Below are 21,461 nucleotides of genomic sequence, written 5' to 3'. Positions count from 1 at the left end.
TTCCTGATGTTTATGGTTTATGTGTAAGATCCATGAACGGTCATTGATTAGAAATGAGCAACTGCCAGTTCATTAGTGTAAACAACCCAGAAAAAAGGGAAGGAAATGTGGGAAAATCATATATTGTCACAGCTCCAGACCTTTTCTTTCTTTTCCTCTTATAAGAGTATTTAAAGACCCTCATGGCAAAACAAACTAACCATCTAGGCTTTCTTCAGCTGCCTTTGATGCAAACAATCAGTTGAAAACACTGAAAGATGCCAGTATTCAGCTAATTATTCTACAGTTTCATGGAAGCATAAACATACATAGACCTTTAGAGACTATAATCTGAAAAACTCATTTTTTATGAGAGTTTTTTGAACTTTAGTGGGAATTGATTTTATCACAAAAACCTTATTGACATGGTACCTACAAAAACTGTTCTGATAAAGGCAACGTCCAGACGTGCTCTAAACCTCAGAATGAACTTTGTCTCCCAAATAAAATTTATTTCAGGACTTAGGTTCAACACTCGCCTTCAGTAAAATATGCAGCACAGACAAACATGGACAACAGACAATGGGCTGCAAATCTAGTCTCACTTCTTGTTTGCTACCTGCTGCTGATTTATTTATTTTGTCTGTGAAAGATGTCATCACTAACTCAGGCTGTCCCTTCTGTGTTTGCAGGCTTCATAGCATTTTCTACATACCCTGAGCTGGCTAAACGGGTGAAAATGTTCTGTGCTCTGAGCCCAGTAACCACAGGCTCACATGCTACAAGCCCTCTGATTAAGATAACAAGTGTTCCTGAACCACTGCTCAGGGTATGTCATTTTTCCTTCTAAAAGAGGCCCGATGCCTGACTTGCTTTCACAGGGTTCACTCAACCTCAGATGAAGTGTTCCCAAACAGGTGACATGCTGATACTGAGCTTGGGATGAATCAAGGGCTCTTGAAAAATCTGTTCCCAAACTCTGTGGGGAAAATACTGGAGATATAGGGTTTGTAGCGGCAAGTACGAGACTTGTGAAACTGTCTTATCATAGGACTCTTGCTCTTAACTAATATTTTGCTGGCCTCATGCAGGAAGAACTAAACCAGAGCTGCAATAACAACCATGACAACCTCTGGGACTTCAGAAATGAGTGAGCATTGAGGTCACTACGCTAGAAATGGGAGGATGGCTTCCTCCAAGATTGATGGCAGTAATATGAAGAAGGAAGGATATGTGATGCACAATGGAGAAGAAAGTGTTTTAAGGGGTACTGGGAGGGCAAGCTCTTTCAGCAATCTTTGAATACTGAGTTAGGAGGCTAGGCTATTAGCAACAGTTTCCTGCATAAAATGCCCCTGTAACAAGAAAAAAAGTGTTGCGCTTTTCCGTTCCCTCAGTTAGCATTTGGCTGCAAAGGAGCCATGCACCAGATTGGATTTCTGAAAGGACCTGTGACGCAGTTGTGTACAAGCCTGGATAAGTTCTGTGGCCATGTACTCTGTTACATAGCTGGAGGCAACATAAAAAATCTGAACACGGTAAGTATATGCAAGAGCACCTACTCAAAGTAAAACTACCGTGATTTTGGAAGTTACATTTGTGCACGCTATCCTTATCTAGTAACTGTCATGCATGTAAATGTACATAAACCACAATGTAGTTCTCAGCAGATCGAGGGAATGCCAGGGCATTGTGTGGTGCAAACACAGGACTAGAGCTAATGATGGATGGGACCAACAACTAGGCACATTCCAATCCCAGAAAGAAAGGACTGAATTAAGTCTGGAGCTATATTGCATACGTAATAGATGTGCCCTCTTTTGGGGCTAAGCCAACCAGATTTTGGTCATACACAGATGCTCTTTAAAAAGACCCAATGGATGATGGAGTCAGACTTCTTGGTCATACAGTTCCCTGTTTCCTTCCTTAGCATGCAGACACCAAGGTCCTCTGAACACTGGAATAATTAAAAGGCAGGAAAAAGCTCCTTTTCCCTTGCCACTTTTCAGACTACTTGCACCAGAACTTGATCCCAAAGAACTACCATAAGGAGCATTCTCCCATTTTTGTTGTCCTTAGAACTGGGCCCAACGGCTCAATCCACAACATGTAGAGCTACAGAAAGTCCTTCCACTGTGTCTGAGGAGTGCAACATAACTACAGTACGATTCACAAAGACTAGTGCCTCAGTCAGTGGGAACAGGAGAGACAAGAGGGTTATCCCTATGCTTGCTGACATATGGGCACTGTAGTGTGTCTTAAATCCCCTTTACAGTGGCCAAAGTATGCAGAAGCTGGCCTGTGTAATGTTTATTACTGCAATATCTGTAAAGTCTGGGGCCTATTCTTCTCCATCTATAACCATTGCAAAAAGCACATACGGGAAAGAAATGAGAATCAAAGGTTCAATGCAAAACCAATTGGAGGCATTGTGGCCCTTTTGAATTGCAGAGCTAAACTATTAAGGATCTTTCCTGACTTCGGTTAAGTCACAAATGTTGTTCTTAGGGCAAGATACCAAGTCTGAGGAGGAATGCAGGGAGATGGAATTGGAACATCTCCTTAACAGAACTATAAAAACGCAAACAGAAGAAAAAGCAATCTGTTTTGTAATCTGCCTTCTTTAGCACTAGGAGTAAAATGAAGAGAAAAATAAATCTTCAAAAGACTTATACATGCATGGGGGTTTGCTGTCAGGTGAGTAATCTACTTTGAAAGGACTGGAAGGTTTTTCCGAGGATCCCACAGTAGTACTATCTTCATGGAACAGACTAACTTTCATGGAAAAAGTGTGCAGATGCATACTATTAACCAGCTATTCCTAAGTCTGCTTCTCAGTTTTCTATCTGATATTTGAAGAACATCCTATAAAAATGGGGTTTTAACACAGCAGCAGTATGTTGCTCAGGTCCTTCACAGCTTTATTCAGTCACAGCACTGGATCACTGCCTTTATAACACTTCTGCTTTCTCTCCAGAGCCGGATAGATACCTACGTAGCACATTCCCCTGCTGGAACATCTGTACAGAACATTATTCATTGGCATCAGGTATAACTGTGTACTGATGTGTAAACAGACTCTTACTACTGCTTTTTATGCAACCAACCACCTACAGGGAATTCCAGAGGCAGTGGATCTGGGAATCTGCCCATCACATCTTCTCACATGCTGCCGTGAGCCCCTGCCACAGAGGGAGCACTCTTTCCCATGGCTCACCAGACCATCACCTGAATTGCCCCTTTGGTATCAAGCACCGAGATTTCCCCAGGGCATATCAGGCCTCTCTGCATGTTGGGCTCTAATGGCTTCCAGCCTTCATTTTTATTTATGAAGACATTTGCCTTGAAAGCTGCAGAAGTGAGTGCAAGCACAGCCTAGGCACTTGGCAGGCAGTAGGAGGAGAGTGGAAATTGAGCAGCCAGGGGATGAGCTAGACAAAGAAGAGATCCAGGTTAAAGCTTTTCTCCCAGAGTGTTAATTGCAGCCTGGATCACTTCCCAAAGCCAGCTGACTTACTTACACAAACGCTTCTGCTGGCACCAGCGGCAGGTGGGGAACTGCCTCTTCTGCTGGCCTCTTACGTCACTCTCAGACCTAAGTTTGTTCTGCCCGTGCTCCAAATCAGACCAGGGCAAGAGAGCGTCGGCTCACAAACGCATCACTGTATGTGCACAGAATTGTGGCCACTTCTGCCAGCACTTAAATACATGCATGCTCCTGCACACACCCCTGACTAAAATTCCAAGGATCCAGACTGCCAGCACCCAGACCCAGAAAACAGAGACAAGCTAGCAGATTTCTAGCATATCCTCGGTTACTTAAAGGCTTGGATAAAAAATATGCACACACATTTTCAGTAAGACAGATTCAACTTTTTTTTTTTTTCCTTCTAGACAACACGCATTCAAGATGACAATACTTTAGTGTTAAGCTGATCACAGCCTGCTCCCAACAGCCAAACTCTTGTAAGAGGTACAGAGCCTCTGGAAATGTCGCCACTACTGTGAGCCGACCAGACAAAACTGACACACACAAGTCAAGGTGTGTGAGCAGGTATCATTTGTTACACTAGACTAGTAATAGTCCTGACACACCTCTGCGTCACAAACAGGGACCCCAACTTTAGCTAACTAAGATAGTCAAGCAAAATTTTAATGACAAAACATGCCAAGGGTGGCGGCTGAGAATCAGGAGACAATGGTAGCAAGAGGAAAGGCAGTGAAGCCACTCACCCTACGATCCATCCTCAGAATCCCTGGAAGCCTGACCACTGCCTGAGCCTTGGCTTCAATCAAAGGCAAGAAAACACCTCCTGCACTTTGCTCTGTCTCTTAACTCTTTCATTTTATCTGTCCTTGTTACAATATTAATAGATAATACGTGCAGACCAATTTCAAGCTTATGACTACGGCTCTAAGGAAAACATGAAGAAATACAACCAGGTAAGGCAATACAGATTTCCAGAGAACTCACCCTTGGGTCCCGGCAAAACTAAGAACAGAAAAATCCAGATTTCAGCACCTGTGAGCACTAAAGAGGGGGAGAGTGGTCTGAGGTAATGTTTCACCCGAATCTAATACTCATACATGTAAAAGTCTATTCACAGACAAGGCATAGACAGATCCTTGTGGACAGCTAACAGAAGTTCATTTTGCCTCCCCTACTGATGCAGGGATGTGTCCAATGACATGTCAATTTACCTGCCATTCCCAAAAGGCTGAGAGCCACACCCAAGTCCTAGGACTTCATGAGTATGGAGCTCTTCACTTCCCCAAAAATCCTCAAGGTCTGCCTTTCAGTTAAATGCTAGACTGGCCAAAGGGGGAATGGAAAAAAAAACAAAAACAAATGGGGGCGGGGGGAGAAAAAATGGAAATGCATACCTTGGTTTTGGGAAGCTACTTACCACAAAAATAAAACAGAAGGGATGATTCAGTACAGCACAGTGGAGACTACTGCTGCGCTGAACTAATATATCCTGTATGGAAAAAAGGAAACGGACAAAACTTGGTCACTAGGAGCTTTGGTTACCACCTAGTCAACACTCAGAAATGCTGCGGTTCTCCTGCAACACCGATAACTTGCCTGACAGTTTTTTAAGGTTTGATCAGATCAGTTGACATGTCGTGAGCTTTTCTGAGTCAGGGCAGGTTATCTTATGGGTGGCACGTTATTTTACAGGTGGAGAAGGACTCCAAAGAGTTCTCAGACACCTTCCATCCACACATATGGTCTTTAAATACTGAAGTTTAGAGTTTGGAATGGGCTATGTTGTAGTCCCAGTACCTTGGATGCTTAGGAAACTGCCCCAAAAAACAGTCAATGAGAAAAAGAACAGAACCACCCTTAGATACTAGGGGTCAATTTAAAAGCATCTTGTGCCTGGTCCCTTACCACCCCGTAGACAAATAATCATCCTGCATTAAGTCATTTGGCTCAGGTCTCAGAAGATCCCCATTCCACTTTTCCGTGTTTCTTTGATTTCCTCTGTGATGACAGACAAGGCAAGTGTGCTCACGGGCTGTTACTCCATCAGTAGCAACACTGTGACCTAGAGGGAGTGTCAAGTGAAGTCTGGAAAAATACCACTAAATATCTTTCACTCCATGCCCCATAAAAGCATGAAGAGGACCGTATATAAGCCAGAAAGGGAACACCCGTGAACAACAACTCTGCGGTCCTTGCCTGGTAAACACAGACGCTGCTCTTGCCATATCCCCACCTCTGAAGGGCATGAGTAGGTGTCAAACTGCAGGACAACTCTTAGCCATGCATTAAGGAAAGACACAGGAATAGGACGGATCAGTTCCTTCCATAGTCAACAGGGAATGGGGTTAGGGCAATAGGCACTAAGAGGGTGGCCTTCGTCCTTACAGTTTTACTGTAGTGAGTGCAGAAGGGAAAGAGATGCTTGCACAGAATCCTTTCTCGAAACACAACTTCTGATACAACAGCATTCACTCAGGTCTCCTCCCTTTCTTACAGTCTACTCCTCCTGCATACCCAATAGAGAAGATAAGCACACCAATTGCTGTTTGGAGTGGTGGATGTGACAAATTTGCAGATCCCAAGGACATGGCAAAGCTACTTCCTCGGATTACTAATCTCATTTACCACGAGCATTTCCCTGCTTGGGGACATCTTGATTTCATCTGGGGCCTTGATGCAACTGAGAAAATGTATCGGAAAATCATTGAACTAATAACAAAATACTTTTGAAAGCACATGCCAAGTGTTGATTCACTCATTAAAACTCTCCAAAATTTCTATTAGGCAATAAGGAGGAAGAGGTAAACACACAGACACACATAATAGTATAGGTAGTATACCAGTATAGGTATTTATCCGCATTTGTTTGTTTCTTGCTTTCCTCATAGTTTGAGGTTTTCCATGGTGTTACTTTGACTGCTGTCTTCCTGAGAATTTTGAAGTGTATAGGAATAAAAGCTGAAAACATGAGTATATTTGAGCACACACTGCAGGGATCACTTAATTTGGACAGCTTTTATTTCTACAAGACTGATTTTTCAAGCCTAGACTCTATTGTTCTCATGTATATCTTAAGTATCCCCACAGAAGCATTACCGTTCCCAATCCATGTCTTCCCGTGAAAACCCAAAAGTGGGATTTGCTCATTTCTCTGTTGAAGTACAAAGGACCTTAGTTTAAATTAAATCATTTTTCCACTTGACAGGGAACTTGGCTTTTTTTTCTTTTTCCCTCCTCACATTTACCTACAATGTCGACACAACCAAGAAATCTTCAGACACAAGAAACTGAGCAGTCAATAGATGACTTCCAAACATGAAGGAATCCAACTTCAGAAAAACTCATAGAAGTATTCTCCTGCCCTCCATGCCTACACATCACCCAAAGGTTTGTCCACGCACTCTAAACCCCCCAACTTCAAAGATGATAGATGGCAGCTGAGGAATGAGTCGATGTAGACCAGTCAGGCAAGCTGCACTCCAAGTAATACAGCTTCCACCCCATGAGTTATTCTTGACACTGGCAATGAAGTCGTTGCAAGCATTCTGAGCTGTCAGCTTTGACTTTTACATAACTCTGTGTCTTGACCATTCTTTGTTCAAGCAATTTCTACAGCATGGGAAAGCAGTCAGCTCTTTTCCCTTTCCGGTCTTTAGCCCAAAGAGATAGCATCTTCATTATCCATGCAAGTGCCTCACCTCTACTCACCTACAAGCTGATCTGGTAGGTAACAGTGTGTGACACCAGAAGTGTTCATTGTTACAGGCTTAGACAGGGTAGCTTTTTTTCCCGGGGTGTTTCTGGGTGGGGCCTCAAGCTCATATTGCCCAACCAAACCCTTTGTAGTTGGAGTCAGCGTCCAATAGAATAGCTACACTGAAAAATGTATCTGTGTTCTGCAACACAGGAAAAACACAGCTGTCCATGCACCTAGTCTAGCAGCCGTTAGCAGTGCTGATCATGACATCTATCTTCTGAACTTATGACAGATTACAGGAAATGGCCAAAACTGTCAAGAAAAATAAAGATCTGTTAGACCAAGAAAGCAAGATACAGCAGCATTTGAAAGCAGATTACCCTTTATTGCTGCATTATTAAATCACAAAGCGCCAGGCCACATTAATACATTGCTTACCACTGCAGGTTTTCTTCTACCTTCACCTATACAAGAGAAGACTCATGAATTTATTATTGTTTTGGTATATGCATCCCCTGCTGCATGCACCACTCTGAAAACCATGGTAACCTGTCCAGTCCCGTGGGAAGGATACATCTGGTTCCCATCAACAGCATTTCATTTATTGATTTTTTTTTTTTTTCTTTAGTACACTGCTATATTGGAAATGTAGTCAAGGGACTTGTTTCTGTACCGCACCAAACATATTTTCATTATTATTTCTTAATGCAACAAAGCAACCCGGGAACTGGCTTTCTTTGTGGTCTCTAGCAACTCATTGAATCTCTTTTTGCTGTTTCTTATATGAAAAAAAAAAAGAAGATAATCCTTCCCTTGTAGCAACATACTGAGAATAAGGTGTGTGAAACTTGTAGCAGGGATGGAAGGAGGAAGTGCTAAGCTGAGAGATCTGTTTTCCCAGTCACTCCCATTGTAGGAATAGAAATACTAAGAGGAAGGGTACTAGACTTTGTATAAACTGCTGTGGCATATTGTTCAGTTGTCAGGTGTATCCCCTCTGGGACAAGTAACGCACACTCTAAAGGAAATTTTATTTTTGCATTTGGTTGCCAACCATCAAGTGCAATGTTTAGACTTCCAGAAATATTATAGCTAGCTTTCAAAATCCAGTCTGCGCAAGTCAAGTAATAAACCAGAGGAAGCAGATAAGAAGAGCAATATTTTGAACACTATTGTAATCATTCATGGCTTAGTAAAATCAAATTAACGCCTTTCAGCCCACGTGGCCTTGGGGACAAGTCTCACACAAAATAGTTGAAGTCTGCAGCAAGGCATGGGTGGATTTGGACCAAGTCTTTACCAAGTAACAGCCCCCAACGCTCTGCAGGACTCCCGCTGCTGTGCGAGATGCATTGCCAAGTGAGATAATTTTCTGCATGTTCAAGAGTCCTTGATGACTATGAACTTTTCTTTAGCATGCTTTCAATGTTGTGGAACTGCAATCTTCTTGCTATATCTAAGGGAGTCTCCCCATCCTGAAAGACACAGATGAAATATGTTGCAATATGAGAGAGATGGGTCAAGTACAAAGAGCTTTCCCGAATGTGCCACCCAGATGCAGTACTCTCGTGCATAAGTTTCACTGTTACATCCTTGCTCTGAAACAAAGGTTTCAGAACGTGCTGGGTCTCATACTACTCTCACTGAACCCAGGGGCAGAGTCACCCTGCCTCTCCAGTAGTGACAGCCATTCCACTGTTTCCTGGGACTAATGTCCAAAGTCAGTGCAGAGCTAAGCTAAGAGCTGATTTCAAGAGCAACATGGGCAATACATTGCTCACCTCAACTCCGTAATGCAGATACTTCCAGGTCAATGTTTATTTGGACAACATTTGAGCTTTTCTGATGACAGAAGCAGCTTGACTTAGCCCCTCTCAAAAGAATGCTGTCCAGTGGCCCTAGCGCAGCTCTGAGTTACGAAGAGGTACTGTGAAGATAGCTAAGAGATCTGCCAATCCAGTGGACATGCAGGCAGCGTTTACTGATGGAAATCCAGCAGTGAAGGACTTGGACTTTAAAATTGCTCTTGCCAACAAAGGCAATGGAGCAAACGTTGCTTTACACCCCACAGCAAACAAGTCAGCTGCCAGGAAGCTGTGCACCCTTTTTTTAAACTGCTGCACACCAGCTAAGGCCTACAACATACTGATTCACTATCACAATAAGGAAATACAGTTAGCAACTTCACCTTCTTACCTGATTCTTTACAGAAGTGTCTGTGTGAGCTTCAAGCAGTAGAGGAATGACTGCCTGGTTTTTCATTTCACAAGCATAGTGAAGGGCTGTGTTACCTGACTGAAGGGAAACAGAAGCAGATGAATTTTAGTTCTGTTACCTCCTTGGTAGACCTTAGGCAAGTACGACTACCTGTAGCCTTATCAGTTTCCCCTAACAGCTGGATGCAAAAGACATGTATCTTTTCCTGTCACAATACACTACACAGTAAAACAAATACATTGTCATAAGAGCAACAGAAACAAAAAAATCATTCCTTCCCTGGGATGCAGCTCTTAAAACAGGTCTGATACCTTCAGCAGGAAGCCAACAGTTCTTCACTAATTTCAGAGGATTCCCTGATCTTGGTCTCAACAGCTGTGTCTTAAGCAATACTGCTTGATCACACTTCAGTGTTTTAGAATTTGATTGCTGCTAAAATTGGGGTTCTCCTTTTCTACCTTAGAGATTGCCCACAAATCTGCTCCAGTCGAAGAACTCATAAATGGTGATAAACTCAGACCCTTATATCACTAGAATCTTTATAGGATCAGGTATTTAATACATAAGTATCTCAGCTTAGTTTGCCTGGATTCTCTTAAGAGGGCATTGGTCAAAAAGGGAGAATTAGTTGATCAGTGGAGAATTATTTCTGTGTACATTACGAAACTATTGCCTAAACATCAAGGGGAATCACTGAATCCTCCTGGCACATCACAGTCAGTTCAGTTCCTGATCCTACTCTGAAAGCAGGATTATGTTGCTAGAAGATTCTGAAGTCTGGTTTTAGCATTGTTGCATGCATACAAGCCGCATTTGCATTTCTATAAACCCACTTACAAAGTCTGTAGCATTAACATCGGCTCCAGCTCTAAGTAACATCTTGATCAGGTTTTCATTCTGTTTAGTCTTTGAGACCTGTTAGGTGCAAGGGAAAGAGTAACACAGTAAGACAGTTCATCTGTATATAGTACTAAGTAGATTTTGGCTAAATGCTGTGTTTTTTCCAAAAAGAAGAGTGTCTAGTTTCTGCAAATGCCAGACTGATGCAGTGTGCATGTGATGCAATTCTAATGCAGTGATACAATTCTGTTCCTTTACCAGCTATATTCACAGCAAAATCCTTGCTTCTGTTGCTCTCCATCAGTCCTTGCTTTAAAAAAGCCGTCCATATTCTATACAGGTTCCTGGCCTGAAATACTGCCATGAGAAAGCTGATAAGGGGAAAGGGAAAGGTACAGGGTCTTTCCTGCTTTCATCCAGACTCACCATGAGAAGATACCCAAGAAGCATAACTGGCATGAGGATTATGATGAGCACATAGTCAAGGAAGGTAAACCGTTTTCTCACAGCATAATGCAGACACGTGCGGTCCTTCTAAACACAAAATAACTCTGTTTAGTACCAGATTCAGCGATCTGATTGTATTTGTTTAATATTGACAATAGCAGACGATTTTATATTTCACAAGCTTTCTTGTGCTACTTGTGTTACTAGAAATATTTCTCTGGTTTTCAAGCAGAAACAGAGAGATGCATTTTGCTTCCTTCAAGTAGAAGCACATTTAACACATACAGGACTCATGGAAATTGGGCTACACATACAAGAAGAATGTGGGATCCAAAGGATTCCATGTGTATGTCTGCAAAATTGGACATGGCTGCAGAGAGAAAGACGGCAGAGTGGACATTTCACGTGGCTACTACTGCTGCCCAGCAAGGTCAATGAATGGGAATAGTCCCCGCAGCTCCTCTTCCTATAGAGATGCTGGTTACTGAAGCAAAGACATATGAGTGTTTATGGCATCTCCTTCGGCACATGAGAAACACAGGCAAGCAGCAACACCCCCAGCAGATTCCTAGTGAGAACAGAGTTTAAAAAAATCTTTGAATCTTGAGTGTACCAAAGCAACTAAAGGCCAGAGCTGTAAACTTGTGTGTTAGAGAACACTTGGGTTAAACCTCCTGCAGGTTGTCGAACTGGAGTTTGACAAACTAGCTTACAGTGTTACACTGGGGCCCAAAATAAGGAGAGAAGCCTCTCTGTGCCATCCTCTGCTCCCCATTCTCAGTCCTGAGCACCAGAGTTGAGCTCTGCACCCAAGGGCCTGATTCCACCTGTGAAGGTGAAACAGAGAGGCATTTAAGCAAGCCAGGCACGGCTAGCAAATGGCTGCTAATGCAATTAAAATGACCTCAATGCAAAATACTGAACCCTTTCAAAGGGACTTTGAGGTAAGTCGGAGACCCTTCTGCATCAAGAACAACAACAGATAGGATAGAATATGCCACTGACCTTATGAACATTTGCTGCCCTCCTATGAAATAAACAAATGCACTGGAAACCAGAGTGTTATGGGTTTGTGTGGCGCAGGGTTTCTTGGTAGCAGGGGAGGGGCCGCAGGGCCGGCTCCTGTGAGAAGCTGCTGGAAGCTCCCCCGGCTCCAAGCCGGACCCGCCTCTGGCCCAGGCCGAGCCCCTCAGCGACGGCGGGAGCGCCTCTGGGAGAAGAGATTTCAGAAGGGGAACCTGCAGTGAGTAGGGGGGTTGGAATGTGAGAGGAACCCCTCTGCAGACACCGAGGTCAGTGAGGAAGGAGGGGAGGAGGTGCGCCGGGGAGCTGGATGCCCCTGCAGCCCGTGGTGGGACGGCAGGCTGTCCCCCTGCCAGCCCACGGAGGGGAGCGGAGGCCCCCGAAGATGGCCGTGACTCCTTGGGAAAGCCCGCACTGGAGCGGTCTGTGACCGAAGATCGGCCCGTGGAAAGGACCCACGCCAGGGAAGTTTGTGAGGAACTGCAGCCTGGGGACTCACGTCGGAGAAGTTCGTGAAGGACTGTCTCCCGTGGGAGGGACCCCACGGTGGAGCAGGGGACGAGTGAGGAGTCCTCCTCCCCCTGAGGAGGAAGGAGCGGCAGAGACAAGGTGTGAGGAACCGACCCCAACGCCCGTCCCCTGTTCCCCTGCCTAGCGGGGGGAGAAGGCGGAGAGAACCAGGAGCGGAGCTGAGGCAGGAAGGAGGGGGGGGAAGGTGTTCTCAGGTTTGTTTTTACTGCTCATTATCCTTGTTTTGATTGGATTGGTAGTAAATTAAATTGATCTTGTTTCTTCCCCAAGTTGAGCCTGCCTTTTGCCCGTGACTGTAAGTGGTGAGCGATCCCTCCCTGTCCTTATCTCGACCCACGAGCCTGCCTTTATATTTTCTCCTCATCCCACCGTGGCTGGGTGGCGGGGGGTGAGCGAGCGAGCGAGTGGCTGCGTGGCGCTTTGTTATCAGCTGCGCTTAAACCACGACACAGAGATATAAGATAGCCCACAAATGTGTAGGAACTTGCTAAACATTGCCATGGAGTATGAGATGATACAGTAGAATTGACAACGTTGTGGGGTTTTTTCCTGGCTGTTTATCACCCTTAACATCATAAGAATAAATTACTAATGAAGCCAGCACACTCATCTTTCAGCTACTTTTTATTTGTAACCTACAAGGAAATCTACCACAAAAACATACTTCCTCATCGCCTTAGGGAAAATAGCCAGTCACAGCTATTGTGCAAGGCAGGTAGTTTTTTTAAAACAGGGAACAGGGAAGAGCAGATGGAAGGCTTCCCTCCTTGCCTCCCAGCATGCTATTAGGTGCCATGCTACTGTTCCGTAGCATGACAAAAACAGCTCTGCAGAGGAAATAAGGAAGGTTTTTGTAGAGTCAGTCTCTACTCAGGGACACATTTGTGGGAGATGGACAGGCTCTCCTGGAGACCTTCCTTTTAACCAGGGTGAAGAAAAAGACAGAGGGAAGGAAAGGCGACAGAAGGGACAGATAAAAGCTGGAGGGCAAGATGAATGCAGAGTGCTGCATGGGTAAGCAGGCAGAACCCACGGGGGACCAGAGCTGGTACGCAGTGTTACCTAAATGGGGAACATGAACACAGGGAGAAATTCAGGTTGGCGATGTTTATTATCTTGTGTGCATTGGCAAGTTAGGAAAACAAATGAGGAGACAAACAGAAACATATAGGTTTATCAAATTATAATTTGGGGGTTATACTTATGCCTCAGTTGGAAACAAACCTCAGGTTTGGGTGTGCTTGCCAGAGTCCTCACATATAGACACCAAGAATCTGAAACAACAGTTGCTGCAGAGGAGAAGTCAGTGGCCACTTACCTTGTTTCTGAGGTTGACATCAGCATTTCTGTTTAGAAGATAGCTAACTATCCTGTTGTTTCCCTGTTTACATGCACAAATTAAGGGGGTGTCTCCACCGAAGCTGTCCTGGATGTTCAGATAGTTGCTGTTGCGCTCCAAAAGGAGCTGAACTTCATTGAAATCGTTATTATAAGCTGCCTGACAAATGGGCTGAAGAGAGAAGATAATATTAATCAGCACACTTTTCGCTAAGACATCCATACTTCCCATTCTGACTTACTACTTGCACATCCTAAGACACTGCCAAGCACTTCTGACAGGTTGTAGTTCTAGGTGACTTCCAGAAGATGGTGGTAAGAGATACTCCTGCAGCTGCCACACAGCAGCTCTCAGCGCTCAGCCTAAGAAGTCACAGCCCTTGCACAACAGAACGAACTTTCTGTTCATTTTGGACGATGTGTCCAAATCCAAGAAATCAATCCAGTTCATTTGCAGCCATTAAAAAACCGGCTTCGAATCTCATAGGAGTTGGTCACCTTATTAAGCAGCAAGCATCGACAAGCCCACACTTCTCTAAGTTTACAACAGGCTTTCCCTTCGGATGAGCACTGCTGAACTTCTGACTCATCAGTTCCAAGAACAGAAAAACACTTCAGGTGAAAGTTGAAAAATCAAACCCCCACAATGTTTGTTTTTTAGGGCTTGAAGTTAAACTTCATACCTAAAAAATACATGCATGTATGCCCACAACTGAGATCCTGCTTGGCTTTTGAGAACGGCTTGCTGCTCCAGCCTTTGCCCAGCATTTCTACGCGCCCTTGACCTAACCTGCAATTCCTTTCCTCTCCAGCAGCAAGAACTCAGACTAAGGAGAGGCTGAGAATGACAGGAGTACTACGAGTTTCTAATGGCCTAAATACAGGTGGAAAATAACAGTAGGAAGTGTGGCAGGCTGGTAGCATTTGAAGTTCTCCAGTTGACAAGAGAATAAGTTTCTTTCTTTTCTTCTGTCTTTGATACTGAGGGGTTTAGTCACCATTTTCTAAGATAGGCATTTTCTTTAAATATTATCTGCAGTTTCTCCTTCCTGTCCTCCTTTTTTCACATCCTAAATATACTACATGAACAAAATCTAGTCCTGAAGTCTGAGCCCTTTCCTCACTCCCCTTGCAGTTAGCTTTTTTTCCCCCCCACATCAAAAAGATTCATCTTATTTACGCTTTTGTTTTAGACAAACTTTGAGCTACAACACAGGTTTACCTCCAGCATCATTGCTGCTTAGTCTTCTGCACAGTTGCATAAGAGAAGTGATTTTCCTTTCTAAAGAAAGTATTTACATGTTTACCAGACCTTGCACCACTTCTTGTTTTGTTTTTATTGTATCAGACAGAAATCTACAAAGAATACATGCAATATTGTAAGTTTGCATATCTGTCTGCATTCTTATAAAAGCCTACATATACCATTTGCTATTATACACTCCTCCAGAAACAGAACCGTTTTAATGATTTTGAGGCAAACCCCCCTTTTAAATCCCTCTTGGCGTAAGCAAATTGCACACTGGTGCCACGTAAAGGATCAGTTTGCTCTAGATCCTCACTCTCTGACATGTTGGTGTCTAATACTGTATCTTCATGTCCAGCAAAGAAAAGATCAAGTGGAGTCTGTTTGCACCTCTGATTTCCCTACTATTCTCGCTTTTAAGTATCGCTTTGCTTATTTAAAGATGCAGGAGATTTGCAGTTTGGTTGAACACCTGCTCCAATCCCAGCCATTTACCATACAAATTTACTCCTTTCTAGTCTGATTCTTGCTAGTTCAGCAGCTAGCATCACCAAATGATGTGCTTTTGTACTTTTATTTCTGTACTGCCTCAAAGAGTTTTACTTGCTAGACCATTAAGCCCAAGGCATTTCTGACTGATACTTTCATTGACCCATGGGATCTTTTTCTGAACCTTACACTACTGTTCAACACACTTCAAGAGCCATGAATAATGATGGGGCACTTTACACTCTCCAAGAGACTACTTTATTTGGGACTGAAGTCACGCACAGGGACTGGCACACAAGAGTCAGTAGTACTCTTCTATCTACTGAAACCAGCTGTTCTCAGAAAACATCCAAGGCACAGAGAATGTAAGGAAGCAATTCTCATCCATTCCAACAGCTAATACATGGGTAACTAACGTACTTAAAGTATTTTTTAAATTATTATTATTATTATTCCACTGCAGCGAGGGTTCTTTGTAGAATTGATTCTTTCACATATTAATATGTTCCGTTCATATAAAAAAAAAAAAAAAGAAACATCAAACTTTTTTCCTGGTTTTATGGAACTTTCTTGAGGCCCACTCTGCTGGTTTGCTTTCTAGAAAATGCCTCTTTTCATCAAAGAAAGGTGAAAGGTCCTATAGATCAGACTTGCAATATACTGCCCAAATTGAAAACATGACTCCATGACTGGAGGAGCAAACACAGTAGCAGAATACTTAAGTAAGGAAACAAAGCAATCCAAACAGCTCTACAGGCTCATTGTTTTGTTATCAATAACAATAGGACTTCAGAAAAAATGTGTAGGAAAGAATAAAGAAAAATTACAATTAGGTGGCAATCAGTCACCTGTGTAAGAAAGGGCTCAGAATGAGCAACCAGTGGCAAACGTTATATTAGGCAGTCTTTCTCTCAGAATGAATCAGAAACAGCAACCAGTGGCAAATATTAGGCAGTCTTTCTCACAGAAAGAGAAGGGAGCTGTTACAGAAGGCAGTTGACTGGGATAGTGGATAGAGTTCATGCCATCTGGGTCCAAAAATGAGATCAAACTATGGCAGGAGTGTAAAACCTTTACACAGCTGAGGAATGCGAAGAGCCTGAAGACAGACTGATTTGCTTAGGTTGGCTAGGAAGAAAAGAGACAGGGCTGTAAGTGTTCCAAAATAAATTAAAGGGTAAGTATTAGAGAAGAAGAGCCAATTAATTTCAATGAACAAGGTAAAAAAGGCAGTATATCTGGCCATGAAGTTTAGCATGAAAATTAGAAAGAAGTTCCCAGCCATGTGGCGAGTAAAGCTCCAAAACAGGCTTCCAGTAGCAGCAGAATGGACACAAAACCTGACTGGTTCCACATTGGAGCTTGAGAAGTGTGCAAGAGTTTTCAAGCCTCTGCCACAAACCTCTTTTCTACCTCTCACCTTTTTGGGTTACCACCCTGGCAGCTCTATCTAAATTAGGACTAACTGTGCTTAAGACTGTTTTAAACAATTCTCCAAACTTTGCACAGAAGACAATTAATAGAGTTTCTTACATAAACACAGTTGGACAGCACCTGTCTGGAATATCAGCAGTGAGGCCAATTATAGAGTTAGGACAACATTATGTACAAGCAGTAGATTCCGTCCAAACCCCAAGAAAATACATTTCCTTTATGTCTACAGAAAAGCATGGAGGATAAAAGTCTGGAAACCCTCACTCAGTTTTCTACAGTCTTAGAAGACCACCTCAGCAATGATGTAGCTTAACAACCAGCTTCTGATTCGTGTTATGGTTATTCTATTATTGTTATTGACCCATCACACACAAGAGGGAAATAAACCTATGAGGTATGTACTCAGAGTAACTGGGCTTCACTGCAAAACAGAAGCAATGTCAGAAGAATGCAAAGTTCATGTCTCAGCATCGGGCTCAGCTGTGGAGAGGAACAGGACTACGAAGTCTCATGGCAGCATAGGACAGCCAGGAGAACCCCTGCAGCTTCCCTCATTAGAGGTGCGCTGGCAATGGGAGCACAGACACAAAGTCTATGGCATCTCCTTTAGGCATGTGTGAGAAACAAAGGCCAGTGCTCCCACAACAAAACACCCTGAAGAAAGCATCAGTGAGAACTGAGCTCACAACTTCTGGAGAGGTTCACAGTCCAAAACACAGAGATCACCAAGTGGCGACTCTCACTTACACATTATTTATAAACTCTAGTGTCCTGACTGCCCCAGACAACTCAAAACAGACTGCAGGGGATTGCCCAAATTACATCAATACTTTGCAGTTGTTTAGACAAAAAGGAGTCACTCCATAAGATCCAGATATTCTGAACCAATCCATAGTCTCTTCCTGTGCACTAAAATTCACCCAAAGGCATGCTTCAAACTAAACAGGAAAGTCTAAATCATGTTTGTGATGCTGAGGAATGCACCAGTATCCAATCCATACTCCTCAGAAAAGGCAACTTAGACTTTCTTATTCGCACTTCTCTAAATTTCTGTCCTGTAAAATGAACCATACTTTACCAAGAAAACTACATCTCACTCAAAATTTTTAAAGATTGCAAACTAAAGTATATGAAAATATTAACTAATAAGCATGGAAGATATGGACAGCATTTGAACATTCTCTAAGCACCACTTTAATTAAACTACATGACACCGGTTTGTTGTACGATACCATCTCAGAGTAGTAGATCTGGAGAGAGGCAGCAAATCCTTTCAGAATAAGATGCAGTCTACCCAGTCCATCACCTTATGAATGCACAGATTCAAACTCCCTATAATACTGAAAGAGGAGAAGGTACTTGATTTCTATAGCCTTTTAAAAATAAAAGGATGGCTTTCAGCATAGAAAGGTAATCTGTTAAAGGAACAGCTATGTAATGCTATCTCCAGAAAAAAGAAACAGCAGTGCAATCCACTGTATTCACAGTCAAAAGGGACTAAGATCCTCATTTGTTCCCAAGTGTACAAATGGAAAGTTTATAAAATAATTAATAAGTTTAGGTAGCATTTATGCTAAAATCCAGGGGTATGCTAAATGCACCATGGTCTGGGGACGAACCTGCGAAGACAAGAGCTAAAAACCCCCACATTCCTAAAACAGTTGTGGGGTGAAGGGAAACGTTTCCTTAGGCATTAGCTTTATTATCTATATTCAACAAAAGCCAAGGAGTTGGTTGCGGTTTGCAAAGTTGTTTGTACTGTGCTCAGAATCATTCTGATTTCAAGACAGAACAACAAAAAATGTTGAACAAGTACTTTCTCTGTGAAGTCACAATAGTGACACTGGTAATTGCATTTTCTTTACTCCTACAAACAGTATTTCTGTCAACTTGTAATAGCTGAAGTACAACATTTCCAAAGGAAAAGAACTTCCAGATTTGTATAAACCTGTGTATGGGAGGCTGCAAAGGGAACGAACCAAACCCAGTGAATATCCATATCTTTAATAGCTTCAGTTACTGTGCAGAAAATGGTCACGTACCTCTGAATAGAGTATCCCCATGCCTATTCTTCACTGCTTGAGTGCGTTCTTGTTCACCAGCCCAACAAGTTAACCTGATATGAAATGCTCTTGAGCTTGTTTGAATCTGGTTAAAATTTAACTTAAAAGTATCACTCTTGTTTAAGCTACATTTCCTTTAAGTGCTTTCTACTTTGTGGCATGAAACAATTGTCTTCAGAAACCCAACCCAGGGCTGCAAACGTGAGAGCAGCAGCTTACGGGAGACTGACAGAACAGGTTACAACACAGAAGCATTTTCCTTTGTCATTTTTGCAATAACAGCCTCCAGTTGCCTAAAAAGGAAAGTAGCAAAACAGGCTGAGAAAGGGAGGAGGGAGAGAGAGGAAGAAAGTTTCACAAGTGAAGAAAGGAGGGGGGGGGGGGGGAGAAAAAACGCATGAAACCTAAAACTTAAAACAAGTAACTATGAATGGGAGCTAGTTTGCCACCGAAGCTACTTCTGACTAAAACATATTCCAAAGCCTCTGCAAGAACACCTCAAGACGCCTACCAGGAAAAGGGAAGCAACTAGATGCCATACTATTAATGAGAGTCTCTTTATCAAATAGGCCAGCCACATTCATCATCTTTTGCTCAGTCTTCTCCCCATAGCCCAGCCCAAACAATCAATAATGATTCATGTTTAACCTACTGATTTTATATGTTCATCGCATTAGAGCTTCCTTGGGAAGAAAATTATTGTTGATATCTCCATCCCTTTTGTGTGTTCATGTCTCTGAGGATAAGATGCTGATAGTATTTCTGCACTACACTCAGACAGCCTTTCCAAGTACGGCATGCATATTTCAAGCACCTGCAGACAGCCCAAAATGTCTTTTCCCTTTATAGTTTAAATTTGTTTCCTGTATTTCAAGCATATTTTAAAACAAGTTTTAAAATATATGCATGTAACTGTCCATCTTAAATCCAAGTCCTCTACCTTACATTTGAGAACTTTTATTTCCATATAATTTTCATATCCATTGTCCAGTGAGGTGGAGGACCATATAAAATAATTTATACTGTATCCTTCTCTGGTTAAAGTCGTATAGCATCACTAACTGTAGCGTTAGTTTGCTGGCACCAGTTCTAACCCTTTTAATGGCTGTTTACCTGAAGAAAATTAGGTTGGCTTGTAACAGAAACATACACTACACCTGCCTGTGACAAGTCTCACTAGGATCCTCCCAACAGATTGAACTTTCAGCCTGTGTTGAATATTCTGTTGGCCTAAAGACACAGAGGAGAGAGTAACACTTCAAAGGTGAAAAGGTATTCCTTGCTAGTATTTCTTCACATCCAGATCCTAAGGAGTGCACATCCTCCTACATTAACTGGCCAGGTTGTTGGAATTTATAAACTACAGCTTGTTGAAAGAAACCTCAAATCACTCAGCTGTTACATGTAACAATTTAGTAGTTTACTTAATCCTCTCCAAACACCAATATATAAATGCATGGCAACATGGGAAAATATTTTTTAAAAAACAACCAAAAAACCCCTCCTCCACAAAGCACAGAAATAGCTTCAGGCAACACCTTTCCCAAGATAGTGTAAATTATTATTTAATCCAGCATCACATCTCAGGCCCTCTTGAAAATCACTTAAGTGATGACTACTTTGGTCAGAGCTTCAGTTGGAGAACAGATAAGCACCCCAACCATGATGAGGTATGAGACTCATGCAAATTTATGTAGTCACAGGTTCACTTCTGCTTCACATATTCCTTTAGTGTTCTTTACCTTGCCTATAAATAAGGATTTCAATCCTGGAAATGTTAATCTTTTTTTTGTTGTTGAATAGGTCCTTTTTTCCAAAAGGTGCCACAACTCAATGCATGGGCAAATTGTCACCTATTCAGTCTGTGTAGGAAATGTGATTCTTACTTCCTGAAAGAATTTAACAACACTTCACAAGTTTCCTTCCTGTGAGCCAGAAGTGAACTAAGTGTTTGTTAGAACGGCCTTCAAGAGACAAAGAATAAGGGCAACTCATTTTTTAAACTAAATATCAATTAATCTTCAGAACAACACATTTAATAAAAGACATGGAAGATCATTTGTCTCTTTAATTTCCAAGCACTATTATGATATTGCTTTAAATGACATGAGTTACACTACTTTCAGGAAAGAAATCTGTGGCCGGCTGGAGTTGTGTGCATAGAGCCATCCTCAGAAATGCGTATTCCCAAAAAATGGGGTCCTGGAATGGCCAGTGTCTGGACAAGAGGAACACACCCCTTACACTTCCCCTCGGAAGACTGTTAGCTACCCAGACAACATCCTTGTAGCACTGCAAGGGTCCCTTGCACCTCTGCTTCAGGACAGGATTAACTTAACAGCCCCACCAAGCACAAAGAAGCTCCTCCATGGCACGGGCTGGAGCCTGTATTTTATAACACTTTGAGCCAAAGTCAGTGAACCACTGGTGTCACATGAAAAACACAGGACTTCCCAGCCCTCCCCTTGCCTCCTGATGCTCATATGGTCACTACTGGGTAACTTCTGTTACAACCTATCCTGTGGCTAAGGTCCAGCAGCTCATCATTGACACAGGCTGATCCTGGCTTGCCCAAGATCCTGCTCCCCATAATCAGTTCATGGGCAATACTGCACAATGATGTGGAACACAACAGTCCTGTAAAAGTCAGTGGGGCTGTACATCTGC

General features: G+C 42.7%; 2 protein-coding genes across 2 annotated transcripts in view; one reads left to right on the top strand and one right to left on the bottom strand.

Annotated features, from left to right (window-relative positions):
* The window catches only part of LOC104830190 (lysosomal acid lipase/cholesteryl ester hydrolase-like), a gene marked incomplete at its 5' end in the record, with an annotated part of 6,898 nt that extends 699 nt beyond the window's left edge, over window positions 1–6,199 (top strand). The window contains 5 exons of the mRNA XM_010564968.1: window positions 672–808; window positions 1,377–1,517; window positions 2,957–3,028; window positions 4,354–4,422; window positions 5,966–6,199. Of these exons, the coding sequence (XP_010563270.1) occupies window positions 672–808; window positions 1,377–1,517; window positions 2,957–3,028; window positions 4,354–4,422; window positions 5,966–6,199 (653 nt within the window). The remainder of the gene's footprint in view (window positions 1–671; window positions 809–1,376; window positions 1,518–2,956; window positions 3,029–4,353; window positions 4,423–5,965) is intronic.
* A 1,605-nt stretch (window positions 6,200–7,804) lies between these two features.
* Window positions 7,805–19,087, bottom strand: ANKRD22 (ankyrin repeat domain 22). Its single transcript, XM_010564967.1, has 6 exons — window positions 18,774–19,087; window positions 13,543–13,734; window positions 10,650–10,757; window positions 10,221–10,298; window positions 9,363–9,461; window positions 7,805–8,641 (listed from the first exon to the last, which is right to left on the bottom strand). Exons 1-6 carry the CDS (start codon window positions 18,792–18,794, stop codon window positions 8,564–8,566), a joined length of 576 nt encoding a protein of 191 aa, XP_010563269.1. The 5' UTR covers window positions 18,795–19,087; the 3' UTR covers window positions 7,805–8,563.
* Between the last annotated feature and the right edge of the window lie 2,374 nt (window positions 19,088–21,461).

This window comes from Haliaeetus leucocephalus, unplaced genomic scaffold (assembly GCF_000737465.1).
Source record: "Haliaeetus leucocephalus isolate CR32 unplaced genomic scaffold, Haliaeetus_leucocephalus-4.0 Scaffold184, whole genome shotgun sequence".
NCBI classification, from domain to species: Eukaryota; Metazoa; Chordata; class Aves; order Accipitriformes; family Accipitridae; genus Haliaeetus; species Haliaeetus leucocephalus.
This window is presented reverse-complemented; position numbering and strand designations above follow the sequence as displayed.

Bases quoted from the DNA above. Each gene is read 5' to 3' on its own strand.
- ANKRD22 (XM_010564967.1), bottom strand. From the start codon at position 18,794: ATGGGGATACTCTATTCAGAG. The intron at 10,758-13,542 runs GTAAGTGGCCAC...TTTTGTGTTTAG, and splicing joins ATGTCAACCTCAGAAACAAG to AAGGACCGCACGTGTCTGCA. The intron at 8,642-9,362 runs GTAAGAAGGTGA...TGTGTCTTTCAG, and splicing joins ACACTTCTGTAAAGAATCAG to GATGGGGAGACTCCCTTAGA.